At 48.1% G+C, this 26032-nt stretch overlaps 13 protein-coding genes across 17 annotated transcripts; 5 read left to right on the top strand and 8 right to left on the bottom strand.

The window, feature by feature from the left end:
* The first annotated feature begins 664 nt into the window (after nt 1-664).
* Nucleotides 665-2355, top strand: LOC6593093 (alpha-tocopherol transfer protein-like). 2 transcript variants are annotated; one of them, XM_026986451.1, is made up of 4 exons: nt 665-693; nt 1201-1535; nt 1599-1971; nt 2036-2355. In XM_026986451.1, the coding sequence occupies exons 2-4, from the start codon at nt 1228-1230 to the stop codon at nt 2288-2290; spliced, it is 936 nt and encodes a 311-aa protein (XP_026842252.1). In that variant the 5' UTR covers nt 665-693; nt 1201-1227; the 3' UTR covers nt 2291-2355. The 2 variants fall into 2 exon arrangements, with proteins under 2 accessions (XP_026842252.1, XP_002017724.1); XM_002017688.2 differs by lacking the exon at nt 665-693 and adding an exon at nt 701-771.
* Nucleotides 2288-3558, bottom strand: LOC6593094 (glutathione S-transferase theta-3). Of its 2 annotated transcripts, XM_026986452.1 has the most exons (5): nt 3484-3558; nt 3201-3276; nt 3032-3134; nt 2645-2961; nt 2288-2587 (listed from the first exon to the last, which is right to left on the bottom strand). In XM_026986452.1, the coding sequence occupies exons 2-5, from the start codon at nt 3250-3252 to the stop codon at nt 2439-2441; spliced, it is 621 nt and encodes a 206-aa protein (XP_026842253.1). In that variant the 5' UTR covers nt 3253-3276; nt 3484-3558; the 3' UTR covers nt 2288-2438. The 2 variants fall into 2 exon arrangements, with proteins under 2 accessions (XP_026842253.1, XP_002017725.1); XM_002017689.2 differs by lacking the exon at nt 3484-3558 and having other exon boundaries at nt 3201-3399.
* LOC6593095 (glutathione S-transferase theta-1) lies at nt 3406-3897 on the bottom strand. 2 transcript variants are annotated; one of them, XM_002017690.2, is made up of 3 exons: nt 3754-3897; nt 3582-3684; nt 3406-3528 (listed from the first exon to the last, which is right to left on the bottom strand). In XM_002017690.2, exons 1-3 carry the CDS (start codon nt 3869-3871, stop codon nt 3414-3416), a joined length of 336 nt encoding a protein of 111 aa, XP_002017726.1. In that variant the 5' UTR covers nt 3872-3897; the 3' UTR covers nt 3406-3413. The 2 variants fall into 2 exon arrangements, with proteins under 2 accessions (XP_002017726.1, XP_026842254.1); XM_026986453.1 differs by having other exon boundaries at nt 3406-3517.
* Nucleotides 3898-4761: 864 nt separating this feature from the next.
* LOC6592690 lies at nt 4762-15900 on the bottom strand. Its single transcript, XM_002017691.2, has 4 exons — nt 15842-15900; nt 5851-6161; nt 5414-5780; nt 4762-5337 (listed from the first exon to the last, which is right to left on the bottom strand). Exons 2-4 carry the CDS (start codon nt 6147-6149, stop codon nt 5065-5067), a joined length of 939 nt encoding a protein of 312 aa, XP_002017727.1. The 5' UTR covers nt 6150-6161; nt 15842-15900; the 3' UTR covers nt 4762-5064.
* On the top strand, nt 6991-8479 carry LOC6592691 (alpha-tocopherol transfer protein). Its single transcript, XM_002017692.2, has 3 exons — nt 6991-7334; nt 7399-7771; nt 8157-8479. Exons 1-3 carry the CDS (start codon nt 7036-7038, stop codon nt 8409-8411), a joined length of 927 nt encoding a protein of 308 aa, XP_002017728.1. The 5' UTR covers nt 6991-7035; the 3' UTR covers nt 8412-8479.
* On the top strand, nt 8486-10151 carry LOC6592692 (galanin receptor type 1). Its single transcript, XM_002017693.2, has 3 exons — nt 8486-8728; nt 8787-9416; nt 9482-10151. The coding sequence occupies exons 1-3, from the start codon at nt 8486-8488 to the stop codon at nt 10046-10048; spliced, it is 1440 nt and encodes a 479-aa protein (XP_002017729.2). The 3' UTR covers nt 10049-10151.
* Nucleotides 10273-22564, top strand: LOC6592694. The gene is made up of 13 exons (XM_026985496.1): nt 10273-10474; nt 11498-12372; nt 12434-12608; nt 12666-12832; nt 12890-12955; nt 13017-13739; nt 13801-14890; nt 14958-15352; nt 15436-15623; nt 16631-17400; nt 17460-17642; nt 21673-22099; nt 22161-22564. Exons 1-13 carry the CDS (start codon nt 10303-10305, stop codon nt 22483-22485), a joined length of 5556 nt encoding a protein of 1851 aa, XP_026841297.1. The 5' UTR covers nt 10273-10302; the 3' UTR covers nt 22486-22564.
* Nucleotides 10478-15900, bottom strand: LOC6592693 (RWD domain-containing protein 2A). 2 transcript variants are annotated; one of them, XM_002017694.2, is made up of 2 exons: nt 15842-15900; nt 10478-11402 (listed from the first exon to the last, which is right to left on the bottom strand). In XM_002017694.2, the coding sequence occupies exon 2, from the start codon at nt 11398-11400 to the stop codon at nt 10543-10545; it is 858 nt and encodes a 285-aa protein (XP_002017730.1). In that variant the 5' UTR covers nt 11401-11402; nt 15842-15900; the 3' UTR covers nt 10478-10542. The 2 variants fall into 2 exon arrangements, with proteins under 2 accessions (XP_002017730.1, XP_026841299.1); XM_026985498.1 differs by having other exon boundaries at nt 10478-11447; nt 15842-15899.
* Nucleotides 17637-19415, bottom strand: LOC6592695. Its single transcript, XM_002017696.2, has 2 exons — nt 19082-19415; nt 17637-19024 (listed from the first exon to the last, which is right to left on the bottom strand). The coding sequence occupies exons 1-2, from the start codon at nt 19351-19353 to the stop codon at nt 17983-17985; spliced, it is 1314 nt and encodes a 437-aa protein (XP_002017732.1). The 5' UTR covers nt 19354-19415; the 3' UTR covers nt 17637-17982.
* LOC6592696 (putative N(4)-(beta-N-acetylglucosaminyl)-L-asparaginase GL17147) lies at nt 19960-21417 on the bottom strand. The gene is made up of 2 exons (XM_002017697.2): nt 21175-21417; nt 19960-21110 (listed from the first exon to the last, which is right to left on the bottom strand). Exons 1-2 carry the CDS (start codon nt 21273-21275, stop codon nt 20045-20047), a joined length of 1167 nt encoding a protein of 388 aa, XP_002017733.1. The 5' UTR covers nt 21276-21417; the 3' UTR covers nt 19960-20044.
* LOC6592698 (60S ribosomal protein L31) lies at nt 22519-23058 on the bottom strand. The gene is made up of 2 exons (XM_002017699.2): nt 22798-23058; nt 22519-22738 (listed from the first exon to the last, which is right to left on the bottom strand). The coding sequence occupies exons 1-2, from the start codon at nt 23019-23021 to the stop codon at nt 22588-22590; spliced, it is 375 nt and encodes a 124-aa protein (XP_002017735.1). The 5' UTR covers nt 23022-23058; the 3' UTR covers nt 22519-22587.
* A 320-nt stretch (nt 23059-23378) lies between these two features.
* Nucleotides 23379-24075, top strand: LOC6592699 (transmembrane protein 234 homolog). Its single transcript, XM_002017700.2, has 3 exons — nt 23379-23469; nt 23526-23831; nt 23896-24075. The coding sequence occupies exons 1-3, from the start codon at nt 23454-23456 to the stop codon at nt 24000-24002; spliced, it is 429 nt and encodes a 142-aa protein (XP_002017736.1). The 5' UTR covers nt 23379-23453; the 3' UTR covers nt 24003-24075.
* On the bottom strand, nt 23989-25397 carry LOC6592571 (uroporphyrinogen decarboxylase). The gene is made up of 3 exons (XM_026985497.1): nt 25324-25397; nt 24443-25186; nt 23989-24388 (listed from the first exon to the last, which is right to left on the bottom strand). The coding sequence occupies exons 1-3, from the start codon at nt 25336-25338 to the stop codon at nt 24077-24079; spliced, it is 1071 nt and encodes a 356-aa protein (XP_026841298.1). The 5' UTR covers nt 25339-25397; the 3' UTR covers nt 23989-24076.
* Nucleotides 25398-26032: the final 635 nt, after the last annotated feature.

Below are 26032 nucleotides of genomic sequence, written 5' to 3'. Positions count from 1 at the left end.
ACAAGGGCAAAAGAGACCCCAGAAGCGAGCCCACGCTGATAGAGAAATCATCGTGTTTGTCTAGCTCCAACGAAGCAACAAAAAGGGAATAAAAGCTGGAAACAGATGTATCATTTTCAGCGATAATATCGTTATCTCTGGGTAGACAGTGCTCTATATAGTCTAGTAATGTGGAGGTGGACTTATTGATATCAGCACCGGTTCAGGTGTACGCATTAGAGCCCGTATCTTTCCAACCTGTATATAGAACTCCATATATGTACAATGGACTTGCTCATGGAAATTTTATATAAAAAGTCTTAGTAACAACTTCCTGTCGGGTCAATGATTGCCAGCCACTCTGATGAACAGGAGATTCCCCATCGACTGTAATGAATAATGAACGTAGTGAGTGGCCTCCGATCAGCTTGTGTTCTATCTTATCTCCAGGTGTCGGCTGCCGGTGAGCAAAAAGGTGTTAGTTTATTGCAACAGTACTCGCTCCCGTACGCGCCCTCAATCTCTCCCTATGTCGATTCGTTCAACTGTCATCAGGCTATGCGTCACTGGTCGTGACGTCCACCAGTTTCTCCATATGCCATATACCATAACCAACCAGAGCCAGAACCAAAATCGGCTTTTCCATGCCGAGGCGGTGGCAGTCGCGAGCCCACAGTCAAAGTCAGCGGTTCAGCTTTCAAATTTTGCGACGAGGTGCGCATACACACTACATATAGACGAGCTATCCAATTTATTTGTATATATAACTGCTATATTAAATTAAAGACAATTGTGAGTAGAGGTCGGACAATGTGGAAATTTAGAAAGCCAGTCACAAGCTGTGTGCTAAATACGAAGGCACGACGAACCGATGTCAAGTCTTTGGGCAAGCACTCTCCAAACAGATTGGAGATCTCCGATGATAAGCGATATCTTGACTTGGGGCGAGAAGATTGTCTGATTGTGTCGGTGCATCTACGATGCTTAACTTAAACCAAAATACGACTATCTCTTAGTCGCTGTTTAACTACAAAGCCACTAATCTAATCGAAAACTTTGTCAATTATTGGTTGTAGCCATATGGCTACTACAATCTAATCAACCTGAAGAGACACCACTTACCAGCCAACAACTTGGCTAGAGGCAGAAATGGGGCAGGCTGACTAATAAGACCTCGAAAAAATTTCAATAAATCAAACTCTATGCCATTGCATTGAACAGGTAGGTGGTGATAAGGAGCGCGTTGCCATGTCCGACCAAAATTCCATACGCAGCCTGAGCCCAGAGCTGGCCAGCAAAGCCCAGAAGGAGCTGGGAGAGGTGCCCGATCGGATCGAAGAGGACATTGAGACTCTGCGCACTTGGATCTCAAAGCAGCCACATCTGAAGGCCCGCCAGGATGCCCAGTTCCTGATAGCCTTCCTGCGCGGCTGTAAGTACAGCCTGGAGAAGACCAAGCTCAAGCTGGACAACTTCTATGCCATGCGAGGCGTCGTTCCCGAGTTATACAAGAATCGCTTTGTGGGAGAGAAGCAAATGGGAATACTCGAAACAGGGTAAGCACGATTCGATCACATAGTACAGCAGAATGTTCCCAATGTGAAATATTATTATTTCAGATGCCTCCTCCGCTTGCCCCAGCCCCTGGGCGCAGATGGGCCCCGCATTCACATCTCCCGCTATGGCCTATACGACTCCAAGAAGTACTCCATCGCAGAGGTTGTCCAAGTCAGCACCATGATGGGAGAGATTCAGATACGGGAGGACGACAATGCCATGATTTCCGGCTTCGTTGAGATCATCGACATGAAGGGCGTTGGGGCAGGTCATATATTCCAGTTCGATGCGGTGCTGGTCAAGAAGCTGGCCGTTCTAGGTGACAAGGCACTCCCCTATAGGCCCAAGGGCTTCCACTTTGTCAATGCACCAGCCAGTGCCGAGACGTTTATGTCCATTGCAAAGAGTTTGATGAGTGAGAAGATTCGAAAGCGAGTGAGTTATAGCCCACTCTCCCGGTATTTAATATAGCTAACCAATCCTCCGCTTACACTCATAGTTTCACATACACACCAAGCTGGAGAGCCTCTACAAATATGTCCCCAAAGAATGCCTGCCGGCCGAGTACGGTGGAAGCAATGGAACCATAGAGGATGTGGTCACCACGTGGAGGGAAAAACTCTTGTCTTATCAGAACTTCTTCGAGGAGGAGGTGTCGTACGGCACAAATGAGAAGCTGAGGCGAGGGGACGCCGTCAACGTCGAATCCCTCTTTGGCATTGAGGGATCTTTTAGAAAGCTCGACATCGACTAGGATAAGCACTTAGCAAATAGTTATTTAATAATGAATTCTAATGAATACAGAACAAAGGAAAAACACTCTTTAAAGGCACATGGCAGGGACTGATAAAAACCTTAAAACATTAACAAATGCAAGTGCGACTGGTACGATTCGCAGAATTTTATACCTTGGCACTGACTGCCTGCTTGCTCTTTTGGTACACAAAATTGTGGGCCTCATCGAAGTAGGGATTAGAGGATTCTCGCACACGTTCCAGCCACTTGACTACCTTGGGAAATTTTTTCTCGCTTACATTGTACTGACAGAGCTCTGTAAATAATGTGAATCAGCAAATAGCATTCGTTGAACAAATTCGGATTGACTTACTAATTTGATTTATTTCGGAAGCACCGAAAAGATCGGCCACAGTCAGCTGATCCCCAATTAGAAAGTCCTTCTCCAGCCACAGACGCTCCAAGAGACCCAAATTGGCCTCCACTTCCTTAGTCATCTTTTGAATCTGCTCAATCTTTGGCATTGGGGCAATACCGTTTACGGGATATAGCCACGCATTCCGAAAGAAGAGTCCGCAGGCCAGTCGAATGCTCAAATGCTGCCACTCCAGAAACTCATCGACGCGGGCACGCCCCTCCAAAGACTTGGGGTAGAGCTGCTCGCTAAATTGACCTTTGTCTGATAGATAGCTGAAAGAGGAGGGCAATGTTCGGTTATTTGAGAGCTGCTTTAGCAGGTTCACAGGCGTTGCTGGCTTACCGCACAATCGCCACACTTTCGGCCAACTGAAATTTGCCATCTACAATAGCTGGAACCTTCTGGAAACGATTAATCTTCTTGTACTCGTCCGTCAATTGCTCGCCTGCAAGAAGAGGTAAACAAATTTATTCAATTAGCCGGCAAGTTTGTTTGGTTCGTTCTTGCTTACGTTTTCGAAGGGCCACCGGACAGCCCTCAAATGGGGTCTTGCCCAATTTCATTCCAATCCATAACGCCCGGGATGGCTGCGACAAGAAATCATAATAATACTTAATTGACTTGGACATTTTAATACAATTATTGGAGACGGAACGAAAATCGGGCAAATTATTTTTGGAAAGCTGAACGAACGCAGCTGACAGAAAAAGCTCAGGTACAAAGTTCAAGCCAATCGAATGTTCAAATGCTGCCACTCCAGATATTCATCAACGCGGGCCCGTTCCTCCACAGACCTGGGATATAGCTGGTTGCTGAATTGACCTTTGTCTGAGAGATAACTGATGGTGCGTTGGTAAGGTGCATTTCTGATTAAAACAGTATTAGGGCATACCGCACAATTGCCACAGTTTCGGCCAAATGAAAGTTTCCGTCCACTATGGCTGTGACCTTCTGAAAACGATTTATATTCTTGTATTCATCCGTCAACTGCTCGACTGCAACACAAGGGTTAAATAACTACATAAATAAACAGTATGAAGAATACTTAGATTGTCGTTTCTCACATTTACGCAGGGCAATGGGGCAATCTGCGAAAGGGGTCCTGCCCCACTTCAGTGCAATCCAAAGGGCACGGGAAGGGGGCGACAGGAAATCGTAATATAGCTGTATTGGCTTGGGCATATTGAATATTCACCGATATTGTTTATAATCCGCGCAACAAGTCTCTCTGCTTTCTGCCACCAGCTGATAAGACGCTGAAAAAGCTCTGGCCGAAGCTCAAACAAAAATCGCTTCACAACACTAGTTCGAGCATATATAGTTGTCCCGCTTTAGCAGATTTGGCGCCAGCAATTTTAAAGTTAAACTGAAATAAAGATATATTGCTGGCTCCAGCTTATCATTTTTAACGTACTGTCCGAAGTTCGATACGTCATCGCAGTCAATCAGAATGTATAGGTTTTATCTATGCATGCAAGATAATTACCACATAAATCAAAAAAGGGTCCCTCTACAAGTAATGCATCACTTTCGCGGTGACTTTGCACCTCTAGTTTTTTTCGACATTTAAACAAATTATTTTTAATTTATTAACGCACTCAACAGGGGGACTCTACAATACGCTGTCATTTATAAACTGTATGTTTGTATTTCGACTTTATATTATAGGTATATGCATCTATACATACGATATACTATATGTGTACATGTACATGTGTAAACTAGTATCAAAAATTAGTAGAAACGACACTTAACTAGTTAAGCAAAAATTATCGAAAATATATATGTTCCCATGAATTCAAGCATGTATGTATGAATATAAATGTATGCGTTTAAACTTTAAAGTAAAACCCAACAAGAACTTAGCACATAAGTAAAAGACGAGAAGACGACATTCATCGTGAGGTGAGCGAAATGCGTTATGGGGCGGATAAATTGTCGAGGCAAAGCCGTGCACGGGCCGCACCGCACCGCATCCGGCTGGATGTTAGAATGTTAGAATGTATGTATGGAAGTGTGTGTTATGCGTGTGCGTTGATAAGGACAACAATAAATTATAATCGACATTCATGTGAGGTTTTTATACCATTTGATGGCGTTTCATATTCTTCTTCTTGTTTTGCTTTTGGGGTTCGCTTTTAGTGTGGACTTGTATAGAATATTGTTGAATTTGCTTATAGGTTCCATGCTGCACTAGTAGATTTCTTTTATAAAATATCAGGTTTTGCTTTGACCAAGGATCGCTATAGCGCTGTGGAATTTTTACATTTGTGTGTACATATCGGGATGTCTGTATATATATAGAGGGGGTGTAAATAGTAGTATGTGCATCTGAATATACAACTAACTGCCACACGACATGCCGCCAGGACGCCTCAATCGAAGTTCAGCTTGCGAAAGGAGCCCTCGTTGGCGACACCAGCCCCCAGAGCCGGGGTCTTCTCCTGCTCCTTCTCGCTGGCCTCACGTAGCTTCTCATCCACGCCGTAGCGTTCCTCCTCCTTGAAGTACGGGACGAAGCTGGTCAACTGGGTCTCGTACCGTGTCATTGCATCGCTCAGAGTGCCGTTATCCCCACCCAACTCCGCGGGCAGATACTCCTTGCCGATGACGCGCTGCAGCGACTCGAGGTTGGAGTGGATGTGCAGCTGCAATTGGATTGGAAAGGAAAGCAGGGGAAAGTCAGATACACAGGCGCACGTCTGGGCAAAAAGAAGGACTCACCAGCTCCTTCTGCTTCATCGCATTGCGCACGAGGCCGAGCACGAACTGTGTCTCACGCGACGCGTTCACGATGTGGGTGGCAACTAAATTCGTGGGTATGCCGTGCTCGAGGAAGGCGTTCATGCGCCGGAACATGCCCGGGTCGAACTGAAGGAGCAAGGAGTAGGGAATCTTGGTGAAATCAATTATCTCGACCACCCCGGCAATGTTCCAGTTGTCGTCCGTGTTGATCTCGATTTCGGCGCGGAAAGCATGGAAGCGGAAAATGTCGCTCACGCTGTGCTTCGAGGGCTCTATGTGGCCCATGCGTGTGTAGTGGATGCGGGGGCCACCGGGACCGATCGGACTGGGCAACGTGGCAAAGATTCTGCAATCAAAGCCATCACAATTACCGAATGGTGTGCATTTCAGGGGATATTGGGGATTCCCCTACTTACCCAGAGCGAGCCATCTCCAGAAGCTTGTCGTCCACCAGGCGACTCTTGAAGAGCTCCTTCTCTTTGGACTTGTATGTGTAATAGAACAATACGCGCTTCTTGGCCTCATCCACGTTCCAGTGGCAGTGGCGCAGGAAGGCGACCAGAAACTGATCGTCGGTTCGCGCCTGCAGGTAATTAAGTTCAGTGATCCAGGCGCGCAACGCCTCGATGCAGTCCGCCCTGGTCGTCTCGTCCTCCTTGAGCTTGATGCGAGCCTGTTCCGCCAGCTCCGGCACCAGCGATCGGATATTGGTCATTGTCTTGGGGTGCTGTAATATTTGCTATTGTAAAATTTGGAAATATGGTACCAAAACAGTGGTGTATGTGCGGAGGTGTGCGTGTGTGTGTGTGTTCTCTGTCCAGGTGTGTACACGACTAATTGGACTCTCGACGCCTGCTTCGATTGAACACCCGAACCGAACTGAAACCGCCTGGCGCTCCCCCAAAGTGCGCGAGCCCAGCACCGTGGTGTGAAAGTGATGGAACCAGCCAAACTGTGAACCAACAGATTCCTAGGCAAGATTAGTAGATAACAATGACCGGTAGGTAGTGTTATAAATACATATGTACTTGTACTGATAGTGCTGCCACTTGTCCGTTTAAAACGTTTTAAAAATAGTCAGAGAGTTCATTCTTTCGAGCATGCACTTTAAATCACAATAGCTCGTGCTTCGGTTAATCCCTCTTAAGGGTGCATTGGAGAAGAAATACCCAATTAAAAACGAATTCCCTTAGATTGGTATTTCCAGCCAACTGTGCCGCTTTAAGATACGGCGATAAGATAGTGGCCTGCAAACAATTTAGTGTGTTGCGAGGTTCGATCCAGGGACATTATCTAAAAATGGGTATGGGTATATTGCTCCCCCATTTACAGCTGCATAGAGTCCAATCGCCCTTTTATCTGCCAAAAAGAGAGAGTCTTCTAACACCCGCCCGCCCGAACACACGAGAGCGAGTTCGGCCAAAAGAGAGAGAGAGCCGGCCAAAAGCACGTCTCACTATCAGTTTGGCCTTTAGCCAATAGATTAGCATTTTTTTTAAACTCGGTAACGGTCTGTGGTGTAGATTCGGCTTTTGGGTTTTCACTTGACTGAAGACACGTTTCAGTAGCCGCACAGCTGCCAGGGAGCACAGCCACTCATCATGGCCGAGCTACGTCCGTTGACCGCCGAGCTGCGTCACATTGCCGAGACGGAGCTGAACGAAGTGAAGGAGCGGCTGCCAGCCGACTTGGATGCCCTGCGCGAGTGGCTCTCCAAGCAGCCGCATCTGCGGGCGCGCCAGGAGGACCAGTTCCTGGTGGGATTCCTGCGTGGCTGCAAATTTAGCCTGGAGAAGTCCAAGTCCAAGATAGAGCACTTCTACACGATCAAGACTTTGATGCCGGAGCTCTTTGCCAATCGGGTGGTGGACGACAAGATCCTGGCACTCTGTCGTACGGGGTGAGTGCAGGGCTGGATCAATCAATGTGCAGGTGCAGGAGAATAATGGGGATCCCCTTTTCAGCACCTATGTGCGGCTACCCAATGCCTGGGGACCCAGCGGACCTCGCATCCAGATCACCAACTACGAGAAATTCGATCCCAAAGTCTATAAGCTGGTGGACCTGTTTCGCTACCAGACGATGCTGTCGGAGCAGGCCATATGGGAGGACGACCACACCAACGTGAGCGGATTCATCGAGATTATCGACATGGGCAAGATGAGCCTCAATTTCCTGGCCCAACTGGACTTTACCCTCATCAAGCGAATGGGCGTCTTTGCCGAGAAGGCGCAGCCCACCCGCCTGAAGGGGATTCACCTTATCAACTGCCCCAAGGAGGCGGTGGCGCTTCTCAATCTGGCCAAGGGCCTCATGCCCAGCAAGCTGCAGCAACGAGTGAGTGTGTTCGGTCGAAACAAGGGCGTATACGTATCCATGAATAGCTCAAGTGCTGAGTAATTCACCCGCCACAAACTATTCATTTATTTTCGTCGCTTATCGCGCCCTTATCTTGGATTATCAGCCAAGTACCTAAAACTTGATAAACATTGGTGCTTCAATCCTGACACCCTCTCCCTCTGCTCCCCTTCAACTTTACTGTCTGTAGATTTGAGCTATTTCGAGCGATACAGGGTTCAGTGTCAAAGCGTGGGAGGGGGCTGTGAAACGTGCTAGAACATTGGCTAGGTCAGTGGCCAATCCAGGAAAAGGAAGATTTATCCCTGATTCATCCGTACTGAGCGTACTCATATAACTTTTATCTTTTCTCTTCTCTCCACAGTTTTACGTGTATAAGAATCTAGAGCAATTAAACAAAGTCATACCACGCGAATACCTGCCCGAGGAGTATGGTGGCAGCAATGGACGTATATCCGACATACAGGCGGAGACGGAGAAGCAGCTGCTGGCCTACTGCGACTATTTTAAGGAGGATTCTCAGTATGGGGTGAACGAGCAGCTGCGACCGGGGAAACGAGTCAATGCCGATTCTATCTTTGGCTCAGAGGGCTCTTTCCGCAAGCTGGACATCGACTAGGGATTTGCAAATTAGTTGTACAATGATAGTAGAAATGGTTTCAATTAAAAGTGCTCAATTTAAACGTAGATTCAATGTGCAACAGATGGCCACCCACTCGAGCGGCGTGCGCGTGTTTCATTAGCTTTCACTGCGCATTATCAGCAACAACTGTTAATGGTTTTGTCAATCAGGCTGAATATGAATTATGTCGGCTCAAAGGTTGTCATGTTAATTTAGCTGTGAACGAAAGCAGTCTCCCTACGGAAGCCTGCAACGACACACGACAAGGACACGGCACCACAGAAATGACTGCCACAAACGCAAGCAGTTCTGAAGTGAGTGAGAGCTAATGTCCCGAAAAGTAACCCACTTTTAAACCATCTTCAAACGTAGTTCGACTTCAGCCAGTGGGACTTTCCCGCTGAGCGAATTTGGCTGCACAAGTCCAACGAGGAAATAGCCTGGAAGATCTGCACGTTTCTTCCGTTGATTGCTTTTGGGCTGTATGGAAACCTTATCATGATATACCTGATAGCCATGAACCGATCGCTGCGATCGGCCACCAACCTCATCATAGCCAACATGGCTATGGCCGACTTGCTGACGCTCGCCATATGCCCGGCCATGTTCATGGTGAACGATTTCTACCAGAACTATCAGCTCGGATGCGTGGGCTGCAAGATGGAGGGCTTCCTGGTGGTGGTCTTCCTGATCACGGCCGTGCTCAATCTTTCGGTGGTAAGCTATGATCGCCTCACGGCCATTGTCCTGCCCAGAGAGACGCGACTGACCGTGCGGGGAGCCCAAATCGTGATCGTCTGCACCTGGATTGGGGGAGTCCTCTTAGCCTCGCCCTTGGCCCTTTATCGGGCATATCGCGTTCGAGTCTGGAAGAACTTCACAGAGCGCTACTGCAAGGAGAACCCTGACGTTCTGCCCAAATATTGGTACGTCCTCATAACCATATTGGTCTGGCTGCCATTGGGCATCATGCTGATCTGCTACATTGCCATATTCTACAAGGTAAGACAACAATAGTCCTCAGAGCTCCCCCCGAACTGATAGACCTCTATCCATCTGCTTCCCAGCTCGATCGGTATGAGAAGCGGTTGCAGAACCGTGAAAATCCCCTCATCGTTAGCTACAAGCGCAGCGTGGCCAAGACCCTCTTCATCGTGGTAGTGGTCTTCGCCGTGCTCCGGCTGCCCTTCACCATTATGATTGTGCTCCGCGAAAAGTACTACGACGCCGACAACACTATGGACAGCGGAATGCAGCTCTTCTGGTACCTATCGCAGTATCTAATGTTCCTCAATGCCGCCGTCAATCCGCTCATCTACGGCTTCAATAATGAGAACTTTAGACGCGCCTACTCCCAAATCTCATGCGTTCGGCGCTGCAGAGAGGCAGCCAAGCTCAACGAGAGTTCGAGCCGTTCACATCAGTGCTGTTATTGCGCCTTCATGAAGAAGGGGAGGCAGCTGGAGCAGCAGCAGCAGCAGCAGCAGGAGGAAGAGCAACAACACCAGACAGAGAATGTGGAGGTGGACGTGGACTTGAGCAAAGAGATAACCACATCGGAGCCGATGGCCAAGATAGGTGATAATTCAGACAATGTGGTTGTGGCCGCAATCGAGGCAGATGGATTTATATAAAGGGGAGCAGAATACACTAAAATATAATTCAAAATATACTAGATATATATACTGTACAATAAATAAATCAATGCTACTCTTCGACTTGCAGGGTAGCCATAAAGCTGACAGTGAAAATACATCTCTGCCTCGCACGCAACTTTCGAAACAGTTAGGAAGCTCAGCTTAGAGCACAGTGAAAAGCTCCATTTGTGGATTGCAGCACGTGTTGCATTTTGTGTGTGTTTCGTTTATGCATATATATTCAAGAATATATGCCTCAAATGTGTCGTCTTATATTTCTGTTGATTTTCCTGAGTACCTGGCCCCCCGGCAAAGCCTTCGAGGTGCACTTCCGGGAGAGCTATCCCAGCGAACGGCTGGCCTCGGACCAGGAATCGGATCTGCACAAGCGATCGACCGATGTCCCACAGTTTTTCGACAAAGGTCTTAACCAAAATCAAATAACAACTTTTATTAATTATTAGCAACGTAGAATTTTGTGTGCCCCACACTCAGGCTAAACCAAACAATTCAGATTTCATGTAGCCAAAGCCATGGGCCTCCAGGAACTTGATGAACTGTCCCATGTTCATGATGCCCTCTTCCTCGTTGAACAGCTGCTCGGTGAAGGTGTCGAATCCACGCTTGCGCTGCCTCGGCTCTGTCCGTACCACGCTGATCTTCTGCCAGCGCAGGGACTTGATGGTGCGCCAGAATTGCTGCACCTGTTCCGCCAGGCCCTCCACGCAGATGATGCCCGGCTTGCCGGGCCTGCTGAAGCCGGTCAGGTCCAGCTGGCGGGCCTGGCGAATCAGCTCCTGTCGCTTGGCACTCGACTTGATGTGGTGCGAGTAGATCCACAGCCGCTCCAGATGGGTAGCTGTCTGTGGCGGTTCCGGCGGTTTCAGTTGTGGCTGCTCGAACTCGCTGGCCGGGCGTTGGAGCAGTGTCTCTATCTTCTCCTGCAGCCAACTGAGGAGTTGAAAGATGTACGGCTCTGGCTCCTCCTCCCTCCTCTCGCTCAGATATCCCTCTATCTCGATCTTCAGATGCTGCTCCTTGGCCTTGCCTAGCAGGGGGCTGTGTACACTGACGCGAGGCTGCTCCAGCACTGGATACAAGTGGGGCAGTTCTATGCGCACATCCTGTCGCTGATTGGCGTTAATACTCAACTTCACTATGTACTCCAGATGCGAGGGAAGGATGTTTCGAGGTGTGGCTGCCCCGAGGAACTCGTTGAAATCGGCCACGACGCCAGCATCGAGCATCTGCAGCTCGCCGGGTCCGCAATATATCGAGCTGAGCATCTCCAGCTCCTCCAGCTGCTGTCCAATGCAGCGGCGATAGGTTTGCAGCTCTTCCTCGGCCATGGCTGACGGAGAATCAGGGGAAATCGTTTGGTTTAGTCTGCGGCAGTCTAGAACCCAGAGATAGAAGTACTGTATTGTATTGTATTCTTATTTCTAGCCAGCTTCAGCTTCGATGGTCTGACCCGTGTAGCGTCCGTGCCAGTTCTGTTTCCCCTCGACATTTGCATTCTACAGCTCCCGGCAGTGAAATACGCTTCGGCTCTGCACAAGGATGCGGCTGGACTGCGTCACTTTGCCGTATACGCCTGGCGTCCGGCGGAACAGAGCTACGAGTTGCTGCTGGAGCTACCAACGCCCAAGGCTGTGGCTTTGGATTGCCTGGCCCATGCGGGACGCGGCTACGTGGCACTCAGCTATAATCTCACGGAGCCAGTGCAGCTGGCCCGCGAGGGCTCTCCCATCTATGAGCTGTCCCCCGAGACGGGTATACGGGCCGTGCAGTACTTTGGCGGTCTGCGGCTGCGGGGGATGTACTTGAGGATCAGCAGCCAAGAACTGACGCTGCTGCAGGCCTTCGACTCGATGGAGGGCCAAGCCCCTGTGCAGCAGGACTGTCCCTACTTCAAATGGACGGGCGGGACGTTCCAGCGCCTAGGAGCGATCCCCTGCAGCAATGCCCGCAGGATGGAGGCTTTTGGCATAGACTATGCCGACTATGTAGCCGTGGCCAACTACGCGAATGCCCAGGGACGCACTGCCACCCGCTCGGACATCTACAAGTACAATCCAAAGAATCGCCGGTTCCAACTCTTTCAGCGACTGCGCAGCAACGGGGCCGTGGACGTGAAGTACTTCAGTCTCCCGGTGAACGAAGTGAGTCGCAGGCACTTTCTTATTCTGGGCAACACGATCGGAGGATCGAGTGCCGCAGCGGGCGAGGCCGATACCGTCATCTATGTCTACGAGAAGGGTCAGTTCGTGCCCTACCAGCGACTGAGTTTCTATGCCCTGGAACGCTTCCTGCCCGTCCAGGTAGCTGAATATCTTTTAAATTAGTTCCCCGCAGATTCACACAGGAAATTATATTCCTCAGCACTCCATATCGGAGAAGTTTCTGCTTCTGGTCGCCTGCAGCAAGCAGGATGTGAAGATCTACAACCTAAACGACTGGAAATTCGAAGAGTCCAAGGTGCAGTTCACCGAAGGTGCCTTGAGTCGGGGAGTGGCCCGCATGCGCAGCTACGAGGAGCAACAGCAGAGCTACCTAGGCAAGTCCTCGCACGTGCTAATGATTCCCCCGCTTACAGTGTTCTGTGTTCTTTCAGTGATTGCCAACGAGAATATGGCCGCCAATGAGACGAACATTTTCCAACCGCTCTACAAGCAGGACGAGCATGCCAACATCCTTCGCCAGCAGATCATCGACTGGGCCCGGGAGCAGCAAAAGCGGTTGGAGGAGACCAACGTGGAGCAGCTGCTGCAGGGATTGCAGGTGAGTGGACCAGCCAAAGTAATATGCAGGTCAATAATGCTCTAAAAAAACACACAGCAAAGAGTGAAGCAGCGAGCGGAGATGATGCTGCGATCCCTCATCAAGCGGGTCAAAGCGAAATCGGTGAGTAAACGATCAGGGGCATAGCCAAAGCATCCTTGTACATCCATCTCTTGTAATCCAGCTTGTAGATGAGCATATGAAGCTGACCTCCAACTACTGGGATGCCTTGCAGTATGCCAAGCAGGCCTTGGATGTGATCGAGCAGGATGCCACAGCAGCACGCACCCGACAGCCCCGGAAACGAGCAGCCGAACAGCACGAATTCGATGAGATTACTGTAGACACCCTGGTGGTCGAGGGCAGCATGCAAGCCAGCAATATCAACGGCTTGGATACGAAGCAGCCTGTATACGAATCGGTGACTGCCAAGAAGGTGTATGTCAGCGAGGAATACAAGGAGCCGGCCAGGGAGCAGAACAAACCCTACTTGCAGGAGCTCTCGGTGCAGGACCTTCAGCTCGGCGGAAATCTCAACGGCCTCAACTGGACACAGCTGCTGGAGCAGACTATCAAACGGAACAACGTGGACGTGCAGTTCGTCAAGTCCTCCGCTGACATCACGCATCTCAGTGCGGAGGCTGTGGTGGTAAACAGCAACGAGATCAACGACCACTCCCTGGGCCACCTCGTGCCGGTGGATGGCGGCGACTTTATTGTCCAGCAGGATGTGCAGTTCTCCCAGCCCATACAAGTGAATCGCTTGCTCATCAATCAACGACTCAATCACATCCACGTGGACCGCCAGCGCTTCGACCTGCTGCTCCGCGAAGCCAATCACACCCAGGTGATCGAGGGATCCAAGAGGCTAGAGAATCTTCGCGTTATGGAACCCATTACCATTGCGGTGAGTGATCGTCGCTTTGTCCGATGTAAAATAAAATCATTTCGTGTGGGTTTCCCTTTAGGGCCAGCTGGTGGGCGCAGAGCTTCGGGCCATGTCGCCTGTTAAGATAACCCATCAATCGCTCCAACTCCAAGGGGACTTTGTAATTGATGGCGATGTGACTATTGGACGGCTGCTGCAGGTGGAGGATTTGCTGGAGGAACCAACACAGAGGTCTGCTGCAGAGGCTTTGAGGCAAGGTCTGCGGCTGGACCAGACTCTCCAGGATGTGAATGTGAAGTTTGAGCAACCTCTCGTGGCCAACAACACAGAACTGAGTTTCATAAATGCTGAGGACCTGCAGAAACTGGTCAAGTTAAATGTGGATGCAGAGCAGGTGGTGGAGGGCAGCAAGACATTGCCTCAGGGGCTAGAGATTAGCGAGGGCTTCGGTGAAGTCGGGTGGCTCAATGGCATTGATGTGCAGAAGCTGCCGGAAGTGCTGCTCACTAAAAGTGGCAGCCAGACTATCCCGATCGCGGTTCAGTTACAGGGATTGGAGTTGGAAGAAGTTAAGGCGAAGCAGCTTGTAATGAATGGCTTGGAATTGGACCACTATTTGCAGGTAAGCAAGGATCAGCACTCAAATAGCACGCTGTATGTGGACCAGGCGGATGGGGAGGAGGTGAACCTCGAAGAATTGCATATGAATGGACTGCTGTTTAGCCAGCCACTGGGGTCCATCTACTCACACGGTAGTCAATCTTTGGACGGCTGGAAACTGCCGGCCAATTTCAATGGCAGCATTCGTGCCCGAAACTTGTGGCTCAAGGGCAGCATTAACCAAGTCAATGTGGCCCAGTTGGAGCAGCAACTTCAGCAGCTGGCGGGCAACATCAAGTATGTGGGCGACTTCAGCTTCAGGCATGCGGTAAACATAAGCAGTCTGAGCTTTGGCCACTCCCTGAATGGCATCCAAGCCGCACATTTCGGGGGCAGCTGGCTGGAGGCCAGCGGCGACCAAAATTTCACGGCTCCGCAAGTGCTGGCCGCGCTGGAGAGCAGCAAGGGTGTGCAGCTCCAGGGAAAGTTGAACAATTACACCCTGGAAGAGCTGGTGAGCCGTAGCTACAGGCTGAATGCGTCGGAGCATCTGCAATCAGTGCGATTTGGTAAGAAAATTTAATTGAAAATCAAATTTTGTGACTGCAAACCTTCATGAGAAGCATTACCTGACAGAGAATCCCATTGTATTGCAATCGGAGCTGATGGTTGGCCGCGTAAACGGATTACGCGTCCCCGAGGACATGCTGTACACAGATGCCGGAGGCTCCATGACGGCACCTGTTACCATCAATGGTAGCCTGGAGGTGGCAGAGCTCTGCAACGTAACCAGACTGAATGGCTATCATCTGCAGGCGCTGAGCCAGTACCTGAACGGGGAGCAACATGACACCTTCCACGCGGAGAGTGTAAAGTTCGAGCGGCCGCCCACCTACAATTATCTGAACGGCCACAAGCTGCAGCAGCTGTTGGATCAAGTCTGGCTTGACAGTGAGAGAATTGAGCTGGGTGGAAGAGAGCAGAGGCTGGAGTTTGCCTCCACCGCTTACGAGGGTCTTCTGGACTTCCTTGTAAGTATCAGCATCCGACATGGGATGGATATCCCAACCCTAACTAACTCCCAAGCAATCACACATTTATGACCATCTTGCAGGGCCCCATCAATGGCTTCCAGGTGGAACACATCAAGCGGAACTACTTCAGTCGGACGCGCGGCCAACCGGTCAGCACTCCATTGGGCTTCAAGCATGACGTCACTTTCGCACAGCCTCTGACAGCACGCGTGGTAGTGCTACGTGGCAGCGTCAGTAATGGAAGCGACGCACTTGTTGAGGGCATAGGGTACGTGTTACCATTTTGTTTAAAACGGTTTCGGGTATCAAGTTTCACTTTTCAATTGTTTACGCGCTTTCAAACCCACAGTTTGAGCAGCACTGGCCTGGCCGTATCATCTATTTCCCAGAAAAATCAGCTGTGTGCTGTGTACAGCAGGTGAAATTTCTGTACACGTTTGCAAATGGCTGCAGATGGGGTATACAGAGTGGAGTGCATTTAATTACCTCGTGTGCTGCTGATTTGGTTTGGTTTAAATGCACTTTTAATAGTCCGGTCAGGCAGTTTTCAAGAATGATTCATTAACTTCGCGACTAGCAAACAAAAGGGCTGAAAGGCATTTTATTGGGACGAAGACACTCTACAGCGGTTCTTAGCAATCGCTGGAACGTTTTTTTTATACAATTTATTTATTATTATTATTATTTTTTGTATAGAGTGAGTGTACGTTTTTTGTTGTTGGCGAACAGTGTGGCCGCGGACTATCGATAGCATATACGGTCGACCCTTAGCCCACTTGAGCCCCCTTTATTTACGCAGGAACACAATTTGAGTTAAACCGCAGAAAATAGTAGGGATAATATTAATAATAATAATTATACTTGTAGCTCCATTACATCCTTAATCTTTGCTTAAAAAAAGACCATGATATATTGCGAAGTTCTATCGATATCTATAAGTTTCATAATTTGCGGCAATGGGTTAATCTCTCTCTGTGTATGAAAAGAAATCATATTCCACGATTCCATATTTTATGTTAAATATTACCAGCTAGCTAACTCACTCAGCCCTAAGCACATCAGTTTATCCGATTAATTCATTAATTTTCTACATGTGTTGGAAATTTGAAGTACTCCCCTTATTGCATTGTTTATAAAATATGGTTTAAACAAAAAAGGTCAAAGCATAGCACGTAGTGCGAACGTAATGAAACGACTATTGATAGTTTCGCGAGTACTCACGAGTACTACTATCGGCGCGAATTGCATATTTTCAAATTTTACTCATTCTTTCAGCAACTTCTCGCTGGATTTCGATGATTTTGTGGCAAACACACTAAAAACAGCCGGAGTGCATAAGATAACTGCTCATTGGACCCTACCGGAGGCCTATGTAGAAGGCAATCTAAATAATGTGCTAATAAATCAGCTAAATTTAGTTGACGACGTTCTACGTCTAAGCGAAAATAATGTCAGCACCCAAACAACGACCATAGATGCCCTGAAAACCATTGAAAAGGCCACCATAAGTCGCCTTTATGCTAGTCCCACAAGCCTTGTAGCCAATATTTCCATAGCGACTTGGATTAATGAAGCGGTTTATATTTACGGAAATCACAGCATTGCGGGTACCACTAGCCTGGAGAACATCAACCTATACAACGACCTTAGCGTCGAAGGACCTGTGAATGGCATCCTCTGGCAACCAGACAAACTGTTGCTGCGAGACAAGGATCAGTACGTGCCAGGATCACTACTGGTGGACAACAGTCTGCCCGAACAGCAGCAGATCCTCAGCAATAACATTGAGAGCCTCTGGGTAGATGATGTCAATGGTCTGGCCGTAAACGAGTTGCTGGAGAACAAAGCGAGCAACCGACCTAATCTCCATGTGAAGAGCCAGTTGATCTTCGCTCAGCCGCTGACCGTGGACAACTACGAGGTGGTCACTGGCAATGGAAACTCGGAACCTGGCTATAAGTCTAAGCGGGGAGTGGATAGGAATGCGTTGGAGGATTGGCAGCAGCTGCAACAAAATGTAGCTGCAGTGCAGCACCGACTGGAGGGTGAGTGCAGTAAACTCTCGCCAAAGGTGGATTCAAAATAGATTGCGTCTACTTCTCAGAGCCTCCAAAAGTGTTGGAGAACTTTGCCGTGCTGCAGCAGCTGCCCCATAAAGGAGTTTCCGACATGGAAACATTGACGATGGGAAATGACGATTTTCTGGCCATACGGCAAGGTCCGAACCAGGTGGACTACTACTCGTGGCAACCAGAAATGCACATGTTCAGGCACAAGAACATTTCAAGTGAGTCCCATATGTATTTTTATTAGAGTATAAACTTATTTGAAAATGAAGTGGAACATGGGGTCATAAAATCGTACTGCGGGTAAACATAAGTTTTAAATTATTTTAAAATATCCAATTGAAGCGACTTTGAAGGATGAAACCAATTTCCAACTCAATATCGAGGGTAATGGCTGGAAATGCCCTTGTAGAAGTGATTTCACGCATCACCTCAACGCAGGCTCCAAATAGAAATAGAAATTATACGGAAGTAGGGAATCCGCCCTACATTAATACCTTCTAGTACTTCTAATAATTAAGTTGACTTAAATAGGTCATATATTACTCATATTATCTGGAACTACTGGTCCAGCTCGTCACTCTGAACATCGAGAATGGTGCGCAAGATACCCAACTCTAGTTTGGCGGCGGCACGTGTCGAGATTCGGTTCATCACATTGGCAACATATAATCCAAGGGCCTCGTGGCGCGAAGAGTTGCACAAATTCTTGAAAAATGTCGGCGGCAGCGACTGGTCAAAGTTACCCAAGTTGATAATTTCTGGGGCGTTGGAGTTTGTGTTTAGCTTTGAATCAAAGATAATGTCGTTCTTGAAGTCCAGTTCTTCGATGTGTGGCGAGTAGCCGTTGGTGGAGGCCACTGAAGTGGAGGCAACGGTGGCAGCTGTCGAGGATGTTGGACCAGCGCCGTTGATCTGTTGTGACGCCGGCACGGTGATGATGTTGATGCCGGGTGGTGGCGAGTGGCTGTTTTCCCGTTCCTTCTTTACCTGCATAAGCTGAGCAGTGGTTGTGTGGACGACGTTTGAAGTGACTGTGGGATCGGGGACGCTGGCAGCGGCTAAAGCAGCAGCCACCGTGTTAGCGGTCTGTTTTGTGCTCTGGGTCTTCGCCACCTTCTTCTGCGATAATCCTGAATACTCCTCCGACAGCTTTCGCTTCAAAGAGTCTGGCAACTGGATGGTGGTGCGCGACGATGACGTTGCTCTGTTGCTGTTACTCTGTGGCTGGGTCGGCGCCGATTTCAGTGCAGCTCCAGTCGAACTGGGAGTCTTCTTCACGGTAATTCCCTTTTTCTGCAATACTGCGGCGGCCATAGAAACGGGATTGTTTGTCGTGGCCCTTGGAGTGTTATTGGCCATTGTGTTGAGCAACTTTTTCTCTTCGAAAGCCGGACGCGGTGTGTCAATTATAGTCTTTGAGTACACCTTTTCATCCTTCTCCGGCGAGCCGGTGCTATGCGATTTGCCTGGGCTTTCCCCATCTGAAGAAGCAGAGCCAGTGGAGTTGGTCGGATGATGAGCGGAAGATTCGTCGTCCTCCTCTTGCTCCTGCACTTCCAGCATCTCATACTCCTCCACATCGTCCATGGGCATTTGGTCACTAAAGGCAAAACGAAATATTACCTAACCCGCCATTTTCAGCATTCCTCTAACTCACTCTTCTTCTTTCTCGGCCGCTTTGGGTTCCTGATGTATTTGGTGCATCACATTGAATAGCTTCCACGTCGAATTTCCCTTGATCTTCTCCTGCTCGTACTTCTTCTGCAGCACAATAAAAATGGAGCGCGACTCGTGCACAGAAAGCTTGTTGAGCCGCCCAATCCTGCCCCAAGCGTCTTCTTGCTCCTGTTTGGTAGCTCCGCCATTGTTTGGATGTAACGCTTTCTCCTTGGCAATGTCTGCCAGAATTTTATCAAGTTGTATAGCCATTTTAGTCAACGACTTGCGGCCAGCTGATTGCGCGTTTTTATTAATTTTGAAGGCTTTTAAATATTTCGATATTAGAAATAAAATCTGCTCGACGCCGCTTTTTTTTTGCACTTTTTTCTTCTTCTGTATGCAGACGCCGATTTGGCGGAATATGTGACCACAGCGCGTCAGAATACCAAAAAAAACCCCTAGCTGCATGCAGACCAGTGTGACCGCGGGCTTATCGATCAAATATACCGTCTGGCCCTAAGAAAAATACCTGAGGCAATGCACTGGCAATGCAAGGGAATTTTTTGAAAGTCAAGTTTGAAGCAGTGTGTCTGGAATGGGCAACATAATTGTATCTGGAATGAGTCTCATTGTTGCTGCCGATTCAAAGAGAGCGAAAAAGACAGTCTTAACCGATTTGAAGACAGCAAAACGATTATTTTTGAAAAATACCGTAATCTGTGAAATACCAAATAAGACAGTAATCGAACACTTTGCAACACTTGGAACTAATTCATGTAGCAAATGTGTAGTTACCATGTAAAAATGAATTTAGTGGTTATTTTTATTAAACCTTGTTTTTTAAACAATCTCCAAAAAAAGAGTACTAAGACTATCCAATCTTGTAGAAATATATTTATTTATATCGTCTGCAGTGAGTAGTTGTTCCGATCATGTTCAAAAATTCAATGTCCAATTACAATCAAACCACGTTCACAGCCTCCTTGCCCGTTATACACTTGACACTCTCCTGGCGCGACGGTATATCTGTCTTGGATGGGTTGCTGACCACAAATGGAAACTCGGTCATGCCATAGCAGGCTGCCCCATATTGGCCCAAGCGATCGACAGCGATGACCGCTCCCGAGAAGTCCTTGTAATGCTTACTGATCCGTCGAATGCCTACCTCTGCTGCCTCCGCCGGCTTCTTGCCCGCCCGCATGGCTTCCACAGCCAGAAGAGTGGGCAGGAAACGCATCATAATATCGCCATCTCCGGTAGCCACGGCAGCGCCGACCTCATTGTCCGCATACGCGCCAGCCCCGGGTATTGGCGAATCTCCAACTCGTCCAGGGATCTTATGGCGAGCTCCATTGCTTGAGGTCCCAGCATGGATGTTATTTGCAGCATCAATGGCTATCATGCCAATCGTGTCATGATTCAGGTGCCCAATCGAGTACTCTGTGCGCGCACGGTCTTCCTTCCAGCGAGTTAGCGGCGTGGCTTTGGGTTTGTACGGACCGCAGGAGATGGATGGATCTGGATGAACATTCCTCCAGAAATTTGGCTGACAATTTGCCGCTGTCCATTCCATCCACATAGCCTTTGATTCAGGCGTAGCCAGGGATTCGGAACGAAATCCCATAGCCTGGGCGAATTGAGAGGCTAAATCACCTACCAGTATAGAGTGCTTTGTGTGCTCCAGAACATGCCGAGCCACTCTAATGGCATCCTTGATGCCTCTCAGGCCTGCTACAGCCCCCACATCCATGCTGCTGCCATCCATGATCATTGCATCCAACGTTGTCTCCCCCAACTCATCGGGAGAACCACCATAGCCAACAGTTCGGTCGCACTGTTGCTGCTCGCACCTGGTACATCCCTCCACTACGGCATTACGCGTCTGGCGAAGACCACCCTGAGTTACATTCAGAATCCGCCAGGCCAGAAAATTGGCATCTGTGAAGTTCCATGTATTTATAACCATAGGCAGTGAGCCACCTAGAGAGGAAGCAGAGGAACTGCGCATCGCAGGAGTGGTCTTTAAGCTGTGAAGGGGTAGTGAGATATTAGTAATTTGTTGTTATTCCATCGGCATGCGCCTCTGCTCACCCAACCACCGTAGTGAAGTTTATTTTGGGCGTGGTACGCTCGGTGGCCGATCTTGATATTAGGACCAAGCCAAAGAGCCAAAGGTATTGCGCCTTGTACATTTTCGCCAATAAATTTTGGCTGTTTTCTAACAAGGGGCGACTTTCAGGCTTCTGTGTCTATCAACTGTCGATGTGCAACTGCAGTTGCTCTTTTGCTGCTTCTATTTAAGTGCTCGTCGGCCCAAACCTCACTCTCCGTCAGCGTTATCAATTTTGTTTTGAAATACCCTATACTTGAAGAAGCTCTATGACTTTTTCTTCCGATTGTCTCTAAGTTCTTTGATTATGTGCAGCTACAGAAAGAATTTCTTAAAGACTCTAAGGAATTGGAAAGAATCGACTAAGGGCGCAATTAAATAATAATAATAAATTATGTATATCAACATGAAGCGCTACCATGGAAATAAAGTGTGTGCCACAGTCGACATACAACTTCAAACATAATTTTTTGTTTCAGACTTATCAACACTGTTACAGCCCAACAACAATACGAATTTTGGTATAATTAGCGAGGATTCATTGGTGACCAACAAAAAACTGGAGTTTAACCTAGGAACGATTCAGTGCCAGGCAGTGCAGGGAGTCAACGAACTAATCGTCAAATGCCTCGATAAAAATGGCACCAGCTGGCTGTCCGTTGTGGACAGGTGGGATGCAAAACAGCTGCTGGCCGTGGCAGCCACCAACGAATCTCCGATTTTGCTGCTAACTTCAAAAGCCGTGGAACTTTGGAAAATTAGTGAAAAGCGAAAACACACTTTAATCCGTCACCTGCTGGACATACAGGCAGAGCAAATGGCGCTGATCCGGCGTGGCGTGGGCATGCAGAGCAGCTATGTGGCTTTTCTCACGTCGTCGCCGGCAGCAGACATTATGATTTACAGGCAGGTCTTGGTCCATTCTGCACTCAAAACTTGACTAAAATATTTCAAAATCGTTTCACAGCTTTAACAGCGAGGACATGAGCGACTTTCAGCTGGACCAAGTTCTGGAGCTGCGAGATTCACATCAGCCGCATGAAATGCGCTTCATGCATCTGCCTGAATCGGAGGACCTGCTGCTCTGCGTGTCCAATGCCTTGCCCGAGCAGCCGCTGACAATCTACCAGCATCAAGGCGCAGCGGGATTCCAGAAAATCCTTGGCGACAGCGCCTTGCCAGAAGTGCAGTCGCTGGAGGTGTTGCAGCTTCCCCACAAACAACTTCACTTCTTAGCAGTTGCCACAAGCAACTCCGTCTACTTGGTGCTGCCGCAGATTACTCCACTTTGAAATCACAGTTTCGTCACATTTTGTTAACACTCGTTTCGTTTTTTTTTTCTAAATAAAAATTTACTTTTTATTAACCGTATTTTGGGCTTTCAATTACTTTGCTTAGTCGTCGCTGGACTCAACGTTCTCCGTTTGCAAATTCTTGAATGTGGACACCGGCACATAGGTCACGTAGGTGTACAGTTTGTTGGGAGAATCCTCATCATCGTTGCGACGACGCGCCAGACGCACACGCACGCGGAATGGAGTGGATCTAAAAGCGATTCAAAGTTTTAGAATGCGTTCTCCCATTGCAATGGATGCACCACTTACCGGATACCCTTCGACCAGATGTGCTTGTTGAGACGGGTGTCGATCCTGACGTCAGTGGTTCCCATCTCCCGCTCGGCAAACTTGCGGATCTCCTTGATGGCACGCGGCGCACGCTTCTTGAAGCCAATGTTGTGGACACGCTTCGCCAAGTGAATAGTGCACTCGCGGGTCACAACTTCGTTGATCGCCGATTTGTTGATTTTCTCGCCCTTGGTCTTAGTCATTGTTCCTGATTAGGCCGCAGCACTGCTATTCAATATCCTAAAATGATAGAGAAGGCGGTTTAATAATATTGAAGAATATTTATTCATAAACAATCAAGCCAAGACAAGGCAATATTCAGATACCCAATTTACACACAAAACATCTTGATTTTGGCAACATTTTACTTTTCGCCGATAGCATTGCAGGTTCATATTTGAATGTCGGTCGTTTAGCGGCATTTGTTTTGGCGTATATTCGGATGTTTTTTGATTAAATTGGAAGAAAATTGCCTAAAACCCACCTATCCGGAAATGAAAGCTGACGTAAAAGAATTGTCAAAATGCCAGGGAGTCGCAAATGTCAAAATCTCTTCCAGGGCTACAGAAATACTCAGGGTTGCTTAGACAAAAAAGCAACTCTTACAACAGCTGATTCCATGTAAACAATACAAAATGCTAGAAACCGCTGGTAAATTACTGAAATATTTAAGTGTTTAAATTATAATCGTTGTTTGTCTTGTTCAGTGCAATTGCTTGCAGTGGGACTGCTTTGGGGTGTGACTAACCCATTTATCCGCCTTGGCAGTCAGGGCATCGAGTCTGTCAAGGACACGGGCTCCAAGTGGAGAAATTTGTTACTGGAAGTATGTACAGTTGGATCCCGTTGGCGGTACTGGATTCCATTTGGACTCAATCAGTGCGGTAGTGCTTTGTATGTGTGGACATTGCAAAGTGCCAGCATCACAGTTGCGGTTCCAGTCGCCAATTCTCTCAGTTTTGCTTTTACCGCAATAACTGGTTATGCACTGGGGGAAAAGTTGCCTGGAAAGAGTAAGTAAACAGAACAGTTGGGGAGTTTGAGCATATGTATTTAAATATGACTTTAATATTGCAGAAGTTATCCTGGGAACGTTCCTAATCTGCTGCGGCAGCACGCTCATGATATACGACAAACTGGTACAGGAACAGAAACAAGAAAACCACAGTATACCATTCCAATGATCTAACCCTAACCCAAAGGCGTACTTGTCTTTATTGCATTCGATAAAAAAGGCATAATTGCTAATAAAAATCACCTACAATGCCTTGTGGACCGCCTCCACCAGTACATCCATGCTGGTGATGGGAGTTTGAGGCGTTATCCCATGACCCAGATTGGCAATATAACGCGATTTGCCAAATTTGTGAACCATTTCAGTGGTCAAGGCCCGCAGCTCGTCGGCATCACGGTACATGTCCTGTGGATCCAAATTACCCTGCAGCGTTATGTTCGGTCCCACTAGGGCACGTGCCTCAATGGGATCTACAGTCCAGTCCAGTCCAATTACATCGTAGCCCAGTTCGCTTTGCTCTTTCAGCGAGTGTCCAGCGCCCTTGGCGAACAGCGTCTGCGGAGAAGAGCTCAGATGAATTGTATTAAAAGTTGCGTCGATATTACTTACAATCGGAACCAATGGGACTGCTTTTTTGGTCAGCCGGTCCACAAGCTCATCGCGTATCCTACGCAAATAGGGCACAGCCCATATCAAGAAGTCCTCCTTGGTCAAGTGCTCGGCAGACGACTCAAAGACTTGCAGCATTTGAGCTCCAGCCTTTACTTGCATCTCCAAGTAGTCCACAATTGCGTCCGTAAGCAGGTTGAGAAACAGTTTAGTGTCCTCCGGGTGATCCGAGAGCCAAGCCTTGGCCTTGGACATAGTCTTGCTGCCGCCGCCTTCGATCATGTAGCCCATAAGCGTCCAGGGTGCTCCAGTAAAACCAATGAGGGGCACTCGGCCTTCCAACTTGTGTCGCATCATAGTGATGGCATCTCCCACGTAGGTCAGTCGGGACAATGCGCCATCTGGAGTCAACCGCTTAAGGTCCTCTGGTGTGTTTATTGGCTGGGGCAGCACCGGACCCACGCCGGCGTGCATTTCTACGGTCAAGCCAAGGGCTTGTGGAATAACCAGTATATCCGAGAATATAATGGAGGCATCCAGATCGAAGCGCCGCAACGGCTGCATGGTCACCTCACAGGCCAGCTCTGGGGTGCGGCACACGGTGAAGAAGTCGTGCTGCTTGCGGAGTTCCTGGAATTCGGGAAGATAGCGACCGGCCTGACGCATTACCCAGACGGGAACCCGGTCGACGACTTCGCCGCGAGCGGCCCGCAGGAGGTTGTCATTCTTGAGAACCGGGAATGGCTGTAATGATTCGATGGTGGTCGTTTTCATTAGCGACAGAAAAAGTAGCACAAACGACCACATCAGCCGAAGTTCAATTGCAGCCGGTGACATGATGTAACTGTGGAATGCAGCATCTATTAAAAGTAAAAACTCACCTTTGTGTCTTTCATATTGACAGTTAACTACCTGTAATGTTCTGATTTTCAATGTTTATTTCACTACTTGGTGATTTTGACGAAATTCTTTATAAAAACTGCAGTGTCTGCATGAGTATGCTGTCCAAAAAAATTTGCAATGCAGCCCTGCGTGCTTTGTTTATGGCTATATGACACTTAAATTTGCTCATATCGTATGACATTAGACTTATGGGAAGAGCATGCAGTGAGAGCTAGAGATATAGGCTTTCCAGTTGAGCTGAGAGCATCGCTGCGGCAGATATTATAATTTTCTATACATGTAGATCCCATTTTGCCGACTGGCTGCTTGTGTTGGAAAATATTATTTTTTCACAAATAGTGAAATAGTCTGAGACGGCTATGAAGACACTCTTGCGTTTTGTCTCTCATGCCATCTCCCTCTCTTCGTAGCAAAGTTGGGAAAGTTGAATGTCATAACACCATTACGTTTTAGCACTAACCATATAGTATACTGTATAGAATAGCGGAAATGTTTGCCATCCCATGATCTAATGAATGAAGAATACAGTCTTTTTACAGAGACCAATAATGAGTATCAGATCAGAATATACATATTAATTACTTTTTTAAAACAGTTTGTATAGGGTACACATGGCCACACTCCGGTAGATAAGCAACAGGTCTTTAAATACTAGCAAAATTGATGTGACAACACTGCGACTGTTTT

The sequence above is a fragment of the Drosophila persimilis genome, unplaced genomic scaffold, assembly GCF_003286085.1.
Source record: "Drosophila persimilis strain 14011-0111.01,24,50 unplaced genomic scaffold, DperRS2 tig00000002-arrow-pilon, whole genome shotgun sequence".
Classification (NCBI taxonomy): domain Eukaryota; kingdom Metazoa; phylum Arthropoda; class Insecta; order Diptera; family Drosophilidae; genus Drosophila; species Drosophila persimilis.
The sequence above is the reverse complement of the archived record's forward strand: the minus strand, read 5'-3'. Positions and strand labels throughout refer to the sequence as shown.

Excerpts from the sequence above, each read along its gene's own strand:
- LOC6593094 (XM_002017689.2), bottom strand. The coding sequence starts at position 3,318 with ATGTCCAAGTCAATTAAGTATTATTATGATTTCTTGTCGCAGCCATCC. Across the intron at positions 3,135-3,200 it reads TCCGGTGGCCCTTCGAAAAC|GCGAGCAATTGACGGACGAG; the intron begins GTAAGCAAGAAC and ends CTCTTCTTGCAG. Across the intron at positions 2,588-2,644 it reads TTCCGAAATAAATCAAATTA|AGCTCTGTCAGTACAATGTA; the intron begins GTAAGTCAATCC and ends CATTATTTACAG.
- LOC6592694 (XM_026985496.1), top strand. The coding sequence starts at position 10,303 with ATGCCTCAAATGTGTCGTCTTATATTTCTGTTGATTTTCCTGAGTACC. Across the intron at positions 10,475-11,497 it reads CCCACAGTTTTTCGACAAAG|CCAGCTTCAGCTTCGATGGT; the intron begins GTCTTAACCAAA and ends TCTTATTTCTAG. Across the intron at positions 12,609-12,665 it reads GCAACAGCAGAGCTACCTAG|TGATTGCCAACGAGAATATG; the intron begins GCAAGTCCTCGC and ends GTGTTCTTTCAG.
- LOC6592695 (XM_002017696.2), bottom strand. The coding sequence starts at position 19,353 with ATGGCTATACAACTTGATAAAATTCTGGCAGACATTGCCAAGGAGAAA. Across the intron at positions 19,025-19,081 it reads GCGGCCGAGAAAGAAGAAGA|TGACCAAATGCCCATGGACG; the intron begins GTGAGTTAGAGG and ends TTTTGCCTTTAG.
- LOC6592699 (XM_002017700.2), top strand. Across the intron at positions 23,832-23,895 it reads GGAAAAGTTGCCTGGAAAGA|AAGTTATCCTGGGAACGTTC; the intron begins GTAAGTAAACAG and ends TTAATATTGCAG.
- LOC6593095 (XM_002017690.2), bottom strand. The coding sequence starts at position 3,871 with ATGCCCAAGCCAATACAGCTATATTACGATTTCCTGTCGCCCCCTTCC. Across the intron at positions 3,685-3,753 it reads CCCCATTGCCCTGCGTAAAT|TCGAGCAGTTGACGGATGAA; the intron begins GTGAGAAACGAC and ends CTTGTGTTGCAG. Across the intron at positions 3,529-3,581 it reads GAAACTGTGGCAATTGTGCG|TTATCTCTCAGACAAAGGTC; the intron begins GTATGCCCTAAT and ends ACGCACCATCAG.
- LOC6592571 (XM_026985497.1), bottom strand. Across the intron at positions 24,389-24,442 it reads CAGTCCCATTGGTTCCGATT|ACGCTGTTCGCCAAGGGCGC; the intron begins GTAAGTAATATC and ends TCTTCTCCGCAG.
- LOC6592696 (XM_002017697.2), bottom strand. The coding sequence starts at position 21,275 with ATGTACAAGGCGCAATACCTTTGGCTCTTTGGCTTGGTCCTAATATCA. Across the intron at positions 21,111-21,174 it reads AACTTCACTACGGTGGTTGG|CTTAAAGACCACTCCTGCGA; the intron begins GTGAGCAGAGGC and ends ACCCCTTCACAG.
- LOC6592691 (XM_002017692.2), top strand. The coding sequence starts at position 7,036 with ATGGCCGAGCTACGTCCGTTGACCGCCGAGCTGCGTCACATTGCCGAG. Across the intron at positions 7,335-7,398 it reads CTGGCACTCTGTCGTACGGG|CACCTATGTGCGGCTACCCA; the intron begins GTGAGTGCAGGG and ends TCCCCTTTTCAG. Across the intron at positions 7,772-8,156 it reads CCAGCAAGCTGCAGCAACGA|TTTTACGTGTATAAGAATCT; the intron begins GTGAGTGTGTTC and ends TTCTCTCCACAG.
- LOC6592690 (XM_002017691.2), bottom strand. The coding sequence starts at position 6,149 with ATGACCAATATCCGATCGCTGGTGCCGGAGCTGGCGGAACAGGCTCGC. Across the intron at positions 5,781-5,850 it reads CTGGAGATGGCTCGCTCTGG|AATCTTTGCCACGTTGCCCA; the intron begins GTAAGTAGGGGA and ends CTTTGATTGCAG. Across the intron at positions 5,338-5,413 it reads CGATGAAGCAGAAGGAGCTG|CTGCACATCCACTCCAACCT; the intron begins GTGAGTCCTTCT and ends ATCCAATTGCAG.
- LOC6592693 (XM_002017694.2), bottom strand. The coding sequence starts at position 11,400 with ATGGCCGAGGAAGAGCTGCAAACCTATCGCCGCTGCATTGGACAGCAG.
- LOC6592698 (XM_002017699.2), bottom strand. The coding sequence starts at position 23,021 with ATGACTAAGACCAAGGGCGAGAAAATCAACAAATCGGCGATCAACGAA. Across the intron at positions 22,739-22,797 it reads ATCTGGTCGAAGGGTATCCG|ATCCACTCCATTCCGCGTGC; the intron begins GTAAGTGGTGCA and ends AATCGCTTTTAG.
- LOC6592692 (XM_002017693.2), top strand. The coding sequence starts at position 8,486 with ATGTGCAACAGATGGCCACCCACTCGAGCGGCGTGCGCGTGTTTCATT. Across the intron at positions 8,729-8,786 it reads CAAACGCAAGCAGTTCTGAA|TTCGACTTCAGCCAGTGGGA; the intron begins GTGAGTGAGAGC and ends CTTCAAACGTAG. Across the intron at positions 9,417-9,481 it reads ACATTGCCATATTCTACAAG|CTCGATCGGTATGAGAAGCG; the intron begins GTAAGACAACAA and ends TCTGCTTCCCAG.
- LOC6593093 (XM_026986451.1), top strand. The coding sequence starts at position 1,228 with ATGTCCGACCAAAATTCCATACGCAGCCTGAGCCCAGAGCTGGCCAGC. Across the intron at positions 1,536-1,598 it reads ATGGGAATACTCGAAACAGG|ATGCCTCCTCCGCTTGCCCC; the intron begins GTAAGCACGATT and ends TTATTATTTCAG. Across the intron at positions 1,972-2,035 it reads GTGAGAAGATTCGAAAGCGA|TTTCACATACACACCAAGCT; the intron begins GTGAGTTATAGC and ends TTACACTCATAG.